Source organism: Lathyrus oleraceus, chromosome 7 (assembly GCF_024323335.1).
Source record: "Lathyrus oleraceus cultivar Zhongwan6 chromosome 7, CAAS_Psat_ZW6_1.0, whole genome shotgun sequence".
Lineage (NCBI taxonomy): Eukaryota > Viridiplantae > Streptophyta > Magnoliopsida > Fabales > Fabaceae > Lathyrus > Lathyrus oleraceus.
The window spans coordinates 497,751,894-497,763,266 of record NC_066585.1 but is presented as its reverse complement, the minus strand read 5'-3'; the positions used below and the strand labels follow the sequence as shown (position 1 = coordinate 497,763,266).

The window sequence follows — 11,373 nt, the reverse complement described above, 5'->3', positions numbered from 1 at the left end:
CGCTACCTCTAGTATTCTCTCTCTCAACCTTGTTCTCACAAACTCTTATCTCTCCATCTTCTCTCTACAGTCCATACCGAAAACCTCCAAAATTTCTAAACCTTATGTCTCCACTCCGAGCAAGCACTCCAAAGAGCAATCAAACCCTAAAAATATTGCTTCTAAGATAGATCTCTCTGATGTCATCACTGATGCAATTCCCCTCTCGATAGTTCATGTCCATGCAGCGCCTATGAAAAAGGTTATGACTTCTTCTTCAAGGAAAGGCAAGCCCTCTAAAGTAAGTACCTCTTCCTCTCCTTCCATGACTGCTAGAAATATAAATGCTCCTGAACCCCCTCCTATAGTAAAGAAACCTCAGTCTATAACTAGTCTATATCTTAATCCCATCAGTGTTGAACTTAATGTTGAAATGTCTAAGGATTGTCCTGTGGTGACAAGTTTTATGGAAGATGTTGATAAAGGATAATAGTGATCCAAAATGCAGCAGAAATAAAAAATTTCTCCTTTAGTGATCCTTATGAATCGTCATGATCAGTGATAGAATCGTTACCTCTTGTGGCGATTGAAACCTTTGATGCAAATCTAAGGAGTGATCATGAACGTGTAATGGTGATAACGCCTATACTTAGTCCATACGAACGGATTCCTTCAATCTCAGTGCTAGCTGCTACGAATGAAGGCTTTGAGTGAGAGAGGGAGAGAGAAACAAAATTTCATCTATCCTAATATTTATGCGCAAGGGTTCTATTTATATAACCACTTGTGTGGGTTGCAAGCTAAAAATCCCACTTAAGTGTATATGGCCCATATCTTATGATATACCAAAACCACTTAAGTGTGTGGTACGTTACCATATTTCATATTCTACTTAAGTGCATTGCATCTTACGATGTTCTACAATTCACTTAAGTGCACCGTACCTTACAGTGTTGCTTATTTACTCTATCTCTCATCAATCTGTCCTTTTGTGTGTGACCCTGTAGGTTTTCGCGACATTGGTAATTATATTAAATCACGTATTTAACATAATAAATAGTGAGCGGTATCTAGCAACACATCACTGCTACCCAAGACACGAAAATGTCACGTGATCTGACAAATCCTTTTGTGATAATACTTATGTGTATAATTACCCTTTTACCCTTATGTATATATTGAACACAAAGCATAGACCGTGTCATCCTTGTCCAGTTCAATATTGGACCCTTAGACATTCATCCTGTTATGCAGGATGGGAGAATTCCATCTAGGTCACTCATGTCCCTCAACATGCTTCGTTGAGTACCCATCAACTGTCTTTATGGTCATCCAGTTACGGATAATGTTTGATCAGCAATAAAACACTCGACTCTACATCTCGGGTCCATAGTGGTTTCAGGTCGAAGGGTGGTATACACCACTATCACCATGAGAATAACTTATGACACTTTGCATAACTTTCTATATAGTATTCTCATAGCGGGTCAATCCGATATAAATATTACTCTTAATATTCATACCTATGTTTAAGACTTGATAACTCTTTATCCATGATCCATGAGATGTGATCATCAGTCTACAAACATAATAGTCTCAATGCTTTAATGTTATCCCACTTCACACTAAAGCTCGACTACGGATACTTTAAGAATAGTGTCCTTATGTTTAATGTGCTCTCATGATTAAGTCACACTTGATACATTAAACGCACTACCTATTCTAGGGACTTTATTAAACAAACATAATAAAGAAAAATCCTTTTATTATTAATAAATAATTCGATACAAGTACCAAAAGTATTGGTCTCTAGGGCTTACACCAACAGTTGAAGCCTCTGGAACCAGTAATAAACCTAGATCTGTAACTATCTTGAGTAAATCCAGCATGATCTTTACGGACAGAGACGATGTTGATAAGAATATTTATGTGTTGATCTCTCAAGTGTTGGGTATTGACCCCAAGACTAATGTTGTGCCGGATGTCTCCACATCCTTGGCCCAACATGATAACAATAGTGAGACCCCCATGGATAAATCTGATGTGAATGTACCAACTTTGTCTCCTTAAAAATAGAAAGACAAAGAAAGGTCTCAAGAAATGACTGGTGATCTGGCTGACAAAGATAAAAACCCTATTGAGAAAAATGATCAACCCACTGACATAGTAAATATTGAGGAACTGGACTCTGATGATGTTCCCATCGGTCAAAGAATGGCTCTAGGTATAGCTAAAAGATTGAAGAATATAAAAGGTCAGGCTATTGAATACTCCAGCACACCCTCCAAATCTATCAGGAAAAGAGCTAGTGGTAGTACTACAAAAAGATGGAGCAAGGTTGTTACTCCTGCGTCTAAGAAGAAACCCCTGAAGAGGAAGGAAGTTCCTTATGATTCTAGTGAATATAACCATGATGTCGAACACAATATTCAGGACATCATCTCTACTTCCAGAAAAAAAGCCTCTAGGAAGAAGATTCCAGCTAATATTCCTAAAGTTCCAATTGACAACATTTCCTTTCACTATGTGGAGAATGTCGAAAATGGAAGTTTGTTTATCAAAGAAAAATTAGCTCTAGAAAGGGAACTGGGGAAAGATGCTTTTGAATGCAAAGAGGTGATGAGTCTGATTCAAGAGGCTGGTTTAATGAAAATTGTAACTAGTTTTGGCAAGTGCTATGATATGCTTGTCAAAGAATTTATTGTGAAGATCTCTAAGGAATGTGACAACAAGAGGAGCAAGGAGTTTAGAAAAGTGTATGTCAGAGGAAGATGTGTGGATTTTTCTCCTGAAATAATCAATAGGTTCTTGGGTAGAAATAAAGAAGAAAAAGATGAAATAGAAGTCTTTGACAATGTCATCTAAAGAGAGATTATTGCTAAACAAGTTAAGGAATGGCCAAGGAAAGGGAAACTGTCAGCAAGTGCCTCTAGTGTGATGCATGATGTTCGCCACAAAATTGGAGCTGCGAATTGGGTTCCTACCAATCACACTTCCAATATTGCTATAGGATTAGGTAAGTTTATTTATATTGTAGGGACCAAGTCAAGTTTTGACTTTGGATTCCATGTCTTTGATCAAACTATGAAGCATACTACCTCTTATGCAGTGAAGATGCCAATAGCTTTTCCCTCCTTGATATGTGGTGTTATCCTAAGTCAACACCCAAACATCTTAATTAGCTATGAGAATACCTACAAAAGGTACCCTTATCTCTCATTACATTATAGGTTGTTCACTGGGAAGCATGTCAAAGGCATTGTCATGACATCCTTGCTGAGTTAAAAGATACATGTAAGACCTTGGATGAAACTATAAAAATATGTACTGAAAGGAAAAGCAAGATTTGAAATGTTGATAAAGGCCCTGTCTGAAGAAGAAGGAAGCTTGAAAGGTGATGGAAAATATGAAGAAAAGGAAAATGAAGATGGGTCTGATGCAAGTGATGATGAATATGCTACCAATAGTGATGAGGACTGAAGCTCCATAGTTCATTTGTGTGTTGGTTAAAAAAGGTTTGTGGATTGTGCCCTGACTTTTTTTGTTGCACTTTAAAAATGCTCTTGGTTATGTTTGGATTGTAAACTCTCTTGGTTGTATTTTGCTAACTTTGTTACTTTGGTAAGTTTTTGTCAATTTTACGGCTAAAAAGAGGAAGTAGTTATACGCAGTAGTTATGTAGTTATGTGGTGTTGTTCTATTTTTAGTCGATATCCCTCTTGCTCTATGAGGGGGGCATGTGTGTGCATGGAGGGGGATTAACTCTTGTAACTCTTGGGGTAACTCTGCCCCGATTCTATTACTCAAGGGGATCGCGTTTGTTTTTCTTATGCTATTACAAAGGGAATGAGGGGTTGATGGGGTTAATCATGCCAGGAACATTGTTCTGACATCCTGTCTAAAAGGAATTTTTTGGTAGGGCCCTCATGTGAGATAGTATGAGGCTTCTTTTTCATTGCGCTTGCCTCTGGTGTTCTTGTGAAAAAGGATTTTGAGTGTTTACTTGTTGGTTTAATTCTATGATTCTAACCATCAATCTTGTTGGTCTATGCAAAGATTGTTTTAGCCAAAATTTGCCAAAATGGGAGATTATTAGGTCTAACATGTTGTGATTGGATGCATTTTGGAAAAACAAGTATCATTGGCAGATGTTGAATAACATGTCCTGACATATTATTTCTACATTGCAATGTGACCTAGCTTAAGTATCTTGTGAGATTTGGTTTCTTTAATGGTTTATCTGAAGAATCTCTAAAGATTTAGTTTACGTATTATGTTGAGCGTTTTCTAAAAAGCAAAATACTCTTATGTCTTGACTTATTTACGAAGTAATGATGTCAAGACATTTTAGGAAACATCTGATTTGATTGAGATCAAATCTGCAGAAGATTGTGCAGAGATCTTGGATCTGCTGCAAATCAAGCCCGAAGCCCATGTCTTTCCACTGCTATTTATAGAGAGGTGTTAAACCTAATAATGCAACGAAGCAGTGCAAAATATTTTCAGGATTAGGGTTTCGTGTTTGTGCTTTGTATGCGCCATTCAAGTATCTCCTCGATACTTAAATTGGACATGGTGTATTGAGTTGTAACAAACAATCCCTTAGAAGCTTTTAAGAAAGATGGATTGTATTTCTCAGTTATAATTTATTGTAAGGAAAGTGAGGGGGTCTCATATCTAAGAGTGTCTTAGATAGAAACTTTCACATGTAAAGATTAGGTGAGGAGTCTGTAAAATCTGAGGTTGTTCAGGACTTCCAACTAATTTTGTGATAGTGGATTTCCTTCCTAGCTTGGTAGCCCCCAAATTTAGGTGATGTTGCATCGAACTGAGTTAACAACTGTTTGTGTTATTTTCTATCATACTATTATTTAAATCCAGATATTGTTTGTGTGATAATTTGATGACCCCGAGGTCGTGACATCGTGTACAATATCAGGGATTTGCTTACCAAGATTTTAGATAACTACATCTATTGATACCAATATTAATAAAAGGATTGAAAATATGGGATATCACACTTTGTAGGCTAAAAGTGAGACAATTATTTGATTAAAATAGATAAACTAATAATTTATTTTGATTAAAATACAAGGATAAAAATTTCATTAAGTTTATAAAACTAAGTTAAGTTTATAAAAGTAAAGTAATTGGACTCGAAAGGTGACCTTAATTCTCAGTATTTTCACAAAGTGATTAAGGGTAGAGTCATAAGGAAGTTTATTGGGGCTGTTAATTCAGAAGAAGGTTTGGTTGATTTTGTTTCAGGTGTTAAGGAAGAGATTTGGCAATTTTCTCTATGAAATACAGGGAGCCTGAAGCGGATAGACCAATTTTGAAAGGAGTCACGACGAAGTCTCTTAGCCAAGTAGAAATTTTCTTCTTGGGAGATCCTTTTTCTAAAGAAGAAATTAAACAAGCAGCGTGGGGTTGTGAAGGTTCGAGGAGTCAGGGTCTGTCCTGGCTAATGCTATTACCTCTTATTTTATCACTTTGATCCCTAAGGTATCTCATCCTCTTAATCTAGGAGATTTCAAGCCTATTTTTTTAGTAGGTAGTCTTTACAAAATCATGGCTAAGTTGTTAGCAACTAGGTTGAAAAGTGTTATTGGTGGTTTGATTTTGAATAATCAATCGGCTTTTTGTACCAGGCAGGAAAATTTTAGCCAGTATTTTAGTGGCCAATGAAGTAGTGGATCAAGCGACAAGGCAAAATAAAGATTGTATTTTATTTAAAGTAGATTTTGAGAAGGCGTACACTTGTGTTAATTGGGATTTTTTGAGATTCATGACGAAGAAAATAGGTTTTGGAAGCATTTGGATGGGATGGTGTTATCACAAGAAATTAGTAAGGCATGTTGAAGGCGTAATTAATGAAAGCGCCTTATGGATTTAAGGATTATACCTTACCAAGGGGATGTTTGAAAGAAAAGTCGAGTCCAAGATAAGCAAGAGCTGGGAAAACCACAAGTTACCAGAAGATGAAATCGACGGAAAAAGCAAGTTGGGTCGAAATCCATTATGTCGACTAAACAAGAGATTGGGACATGAGAAGTTCTTGATCGTATCGAACACATAGGGGATGGTGTCGACATAAATACCTGAGTGGGATAAGTTTGAAATTCAAAATGACTAGCAGTTACAAGGAGAACGAGCACCAAAGATATGGAGAAGTTTTTAGATCATGTAGCACGACATCTGTCTATAGACAGTTACTTTTTGGGTAGTTTTGCCTGTAGACAGTCTCTTTAGTTCATTATAAATAGGGAGTCCCACAGAGGACTCTGGGGTGTTCACTTTGTACCAAAATCACTTGTAAAAAACTTCACATTCCCAGCGCGAGGAAGCAAGAGTTTTCAAGAGTGCTAATGTACGTGAATCACCACATTTACTTCAATGCAATTTCCTTATTTTTCAATTGTTCCCGTTGAACACTTTGTTTTAATTTCATTTACGTTTGAATTGTCCTTTTATGTTGTTGTCTACGCCATTGACACTAATTCTATTACGATAATAGAATTCACCAAAAGCGCGTTCTTTGTGTATGTCTTTTGAATGTTATAGTGTTGCCGGTCACGAGTCACCCATAGTCTATAGCATCATCATTTTGTGTGGAAAAACCTTTGCTTGTTCAATATTTTGTCAGAAGTCGTTTCTCACAAAGTTAATAGTATGTTGAATTGAACGAGTTACCTAGTTACATTAGCACATGTCTTAGGATCAACTGGTCAATCCTGCAAGTACCCCTTAGTTTTAGGCCTAGGGAGGACCAGCGATTGTTTACCAATTTCCACAGTAAACAAAATGGCACGCCCAGTGGGACACGTGCTAGTGTAGTTACGCAATTGCATGAAACTTAGAAGTGGCAAACTATATAGTAGACCACAAGAAACTGTGAAAATGTCAAACTCCAATACGGATGAAGTGCCACAAGGGACTTTATCCACTACAGAAACAGTAATTTCACAGGTTGCAACTTTGCCTCCGTTGATAAGTGCAGCCTCAACGATGTCGACTACAAGTGCGGTTGGAGCATCAATTCCTTTACTTCCACCGGGAGGTTCTGGATCAACGATGACAACGTTCAGAACTTATGTGCCTCGCTTTGGCACCGCAGATCCTCTGTATGGAATTCCGTATTCCTTAATGCCAGGATATCAGTTAACATCAAGTGCATCATTGTTTTCAGACAACACTCAAAATAAGTCCCTCCTTACAGGGATTAGCGCAAGAGGGCAATGCTTAGAATAGGAATAATACTCATAATAGAACCATGTCGCTGTCGAATACTTCAATAGCGGCGTTGAGGCATCAAATGGATGATAGTAATCATGAGTTGGCTAATATGTTAACTAATCAAATGAGTACAGTTTTTAATCCTGTGATACAGGAATCTGCTAAAACAAATAGGCAAGTGGCTAATCAATTGACACGCTTGTGTAACTTCCTAGGGGCACCGTCTCGACAGATTGCACAAGTGGTTAGGCAAACCATTCCTGTTCAAGTAGAGATAGGGGCAGCAGAAGATGAGACAGTCCATGAGGGACAAATCCTTAGACCCCAACAAAATCAAGGCGTTGAGTCAGGAGTAGAAGGACATAACCATATGGTGTTAGTTAACCGACATTAGGATGCTGACCAAATTATCGATCAATATCGGCAAGAAGACTTTGCAGTGGAAAATAATTTAACAACTATTGTCGAAAGAATTATGGCTAGGAATGGTATGAGTGCCACATTGCAAAGGCCATTATATGCCTCCCCATTGGCTGAATTTATTCTCCAAGCCGAGTCACCTAGAGGAACGAGAGTGCCTAAATACACTAAGTTTGGGGGAGAATCTGGTGAGTCGACAATAGAACATATTGCCAGATATTTAACAGAGTCGGGAGATTTGGCTCACAATGAGTGTTTGAGAGTAAAAAACTTTCCTTCTTCTTTGACTAAGGCTGCCTTCACATGGATCACTTCTTTGGCCCCAAATTTGATTGATTCGTGGGCCAAGTTAGAAAAGAAGTTCCATGAACAGTTTTATGAAGGGCACTCCAAAATCAGTTTGGCAGAATTGTCTAGCATTAAGAGAAGGTTTGCTGAGAGTATTGACGATTATCTGAATAGATTTAGATCATTAAAGGCTAGGTGCTTTACGCAAGTACCGGAACATGAACTTGTTCAAATGGCTGTTGGGGGGTTAGATTATTCCATTAGGAAGAAACGAGACCCAACCTTTGTAAAGAGTATGTCACAATTGGCTGATAGAGTTCGACATCTCGAACGGCTAAGGTTAGAAAAGGTTAGACACAGTAAGGCTAAGAAGGAAAAAAATATCTTTCATCAATTATGATGCGACAGATCCAATCTATGAGGCTGATTATGCCTCATGGACCGAATTAGAAATTGACGTGGCTGAGTTAAAGCCAGGATCTACTTATGAGTGTCGGTCATTACTTCCTGCACAAGGGAAAAATCCTATCGAAAACAATCCAAAATTCCCTTAAAAAACTTATACATTTGATGTGACAAAGTGTGAGGAAATTTTTTATTTGTTAGTTAAAGATGGTCAAATGGTGGTGCCACCTGGTACTAAAATACCACCATTGGAACAAAGACAGAAAAGAGGATTTTGTAATTATCATAATTATCTTGGTCATAATACTTCTAATTATTATCTTTTCAGGGATCTGGTTCATAAAGCAATTCAAGAAGGCAGGTTGAAGTATGTTGGCCGCAAAATGAAGATCGACGTTGACCCTCTCCACCAGGAGGAAGCTCTGGTCCTTGAGCTAGTCGAGATTAACATGGTCGAGATCACTGAATATGATGAGGCTAACATGTTAGAGGAAACTGGTGAAAGCCCAGATGTCGAGATAGCTGAAATCTATCCAAGGGCTGATGAAGATTTGGTAGATTTCCTGTATCGTTGCAAGAATAAGGGTTCACAAGTCTGTTTATGCCCTAGATATGGCGATGTCACCGACAAAGTTGCTGCTAAAAATTTCCAAAAGCTACAATTGAGAAAAAGCAAACGAAGTGGGCTGAACAGAGCATGCCAGAATGAAATAATCCCAAGGAAAGCTGTGGAAAATGCTCAAGCAAGGCCTAAGAGCTTTGTACCATCGGCAAGTGCTCCTAAAGGCACCTGGATCAAGCCTCAGGGAAAACTAGAAAACCCACAAGGTGTTGCTGCTTCCAGAGGAGGTTTAGCAATCAACTACAGGCATGAGTTCAAGTCTGAGAAAAAGACTCATGTTTCAGAAAATTATTTGGGGAAGAACCCCATGTCCAGAACTCAATGGAGACGTTTTCAACGTCGCAAGCAGGCTGAAAGAGAGGCTGCTAGGGAAATGGCTGAAAAAGGCATGGCTAATGGGGTCGATTTTGGAAAGAGAGTTGTTGTGAGGGTCGACACTACAGCTAAAGAACGGATCAGGGAGTATGTCCGTCGACCAAGTGAAAAATGTTCTGATGAGGTTACTGATGACTTCAATTCAGAATCAGAAGCAGGTTTGGATATCTTAGTTAACGTGGTGTCAATTCTACCAGAAGAATACAATTGCGTTACTGAGGTGAAGGATTCGGTAGATGATGTCGACGCTTAAGAAATGGCGTTACATTAGCCAAGATGTTACTTTGTGCTGAATGATGGTTATGTTGAGAGCCAAGAAGCAATTTTTGAGAGGCCCACAATGGTTATGAAGATTCATCTGAAACCTCTATTGATTAGGGCTAAAGTGGAAGGTGTGACTATCAACAAAGTGTTGGTAGATTGTGGCGCTACTATTAACATCATGCCACACCATATTTTGAAGAAAATTGGCAAGTATGATACTGATGTTAGATCCAACAACGTAGTCTTATCTGACTACGGGGGAAAAACAAAAAGCACCATGGGTGTGATCATGGTGAACATCACTGTCGGCTCAATCACAAGGCCGACATTGTTCATGGTAATAGATACCAAGCCAAGTTACAATATGCTAGTCGGCAGAGAATGGCTCCATGGTGTGGGAGCTATACCATCTTCAGCATATCAGAGATTGGTAATTTGGAGAGAAAATGGAGTGGTCAAAAACATTGAAGCTGATCAAGGCTATTTCATGGCTGACGTGAACAATGTCGGCAAGAAGGAATTTGAGAGAAAGTTGGCTAATATTTCTCCTTGTTTACCAGTTGAAGATGTGTATTCTAATATGAGTGAAGCTTTTGTTTCTCTAACTTTGCACGAAACTTATGGCTTCATTTGGGATGTGGAACGTTTAGAGGAACCACCTTATGCAGAAATCTGGCCGACAGGCTGGGGGGATGTCACTGATGATGTTTGAGCTAGAAGCTCTAAAGAGGATTTCGGCATACGTTGCCGAGAACAAAATAAAATCGGCCCTAGAGGCTGAAGAAAACATGGTTGTCGAAGTCTATGTTTCAAAGAAAGAAGATATTTTGGCTATTGAACCAGAGCCTCCAGATAAGTCAGTTGTGACTAAAGGAAACATCAACATGCAACATTTAGATTGCATTTACGACGATGAACCTTTAGGGTTTGAAAAAGATCCAAGGGAGCCAGAAAAGATGCGACCACAAGACCCCTTAGAAGAAGTCGACCTTGGCGAAAATGGCGACAAGAGGCCAACATACATCAACGCCAACATCGACAAAGAGTTAAAATCTGAGGTAATATCTCTACTTAAAGAATTTAAGGATTGTTTTGCTTGGGATTATAACAAAATGCCTGGTTTAAGTAGGGATTTGGTAGAGCTAAAACTGCCAATAAAAGCTGGAAGAAAGCCAGTAAAGTAGACGCCTAGGCGTTTCGCACTAGATATCATGGCAAAAATAAAAGCAAAGATAAAAAGGCTCCTCAAAAGAAAGTTTATACAAACTGCAAGGTATGTCGAATGGTTGGCCAATATTGTGCCAGTAATTAAGAAAAATTGGTCTTTACGAGTATGCATTGATTTTAGAGATCTAAATGATGCTACCCCCAAAGACGGGTATGCCATGCCCGTAGTAGAAATGCTGGTCGACTCAGCTGGTGGTTTTGAATATTTAAGTATGTTGGATGGTTATTCTGGATATAACCAAATTTTTATTGCATATGAAGATGTGCCGAAGACGGTGTTTCGATGCCCAGGAGCCTTAGGTACATATGAGTGGGTTGTCATGCCATTCGGCCTGAAAAATGTCGGAGCAACATATCAGAGGGTAATGAACTCAGTGTTCCATGATTTTATTGAAGATTTCATACAAGTATACATTGACGATATCGTGATAAAATCAAATTGTCGACTTACTCATGTCGAACATCTCCGAAAGGCCTTTGTAAGGATGAGAAAATGTGGATTGAAAATGAATCCATTAAAGTGTGCTTTTTGTGTGCAGGCGGGTGATTTCCTTGGC

General features: G+C 38.6%; 1 protein-coding gene across 1 annotated transcript; it reads left to right on the top strand.

Annotated features, from left to right (window-relative positions):
* Positions 1–2,079: 2,079 nt before the first annotated feature.
* Positions 2,080–3,459, top strand: LOC127104565 (uncharacterized). Its single transcript, XM_051041747.1, has 3 exons — positions 2,080–2,735; positions 2,847–2,995; positions 3,314–3,459. The coding sequence occupies exons 1-3, from the start codon at positions 2,080–2,082 to the stop codon at positions 3,457–3,459; spliced, it is 951 nt and encodes a 316-aa protein (XP_050897704.1).
* Positions 3,460–11,373: the final 7,914 nt, after the last annotated feature.

Coding starts and splice junctions, on each gene's coding strand:
- LOC127104565 (XM_051041747.1), top strand. CDS start 2,080: ATGACTGGTGATCTGGCTGACAAAGATAAAAACCCTATTGAGAAAAAT. Junction 2,736..2,846: donor AGCAAGGAGTTTAGAAAAGT/GTATGTCAGAGG, acceptor TGTCATCTAAAG/AGAGATTATTGCTAAACAAG. Junction 2,996..3,313: donor CAATATTGCTATAGGATTAG/GTAAGTTTATTT, acceptor ATGTACTGAAAG/GAAAAGCAAGATTTGAAATG.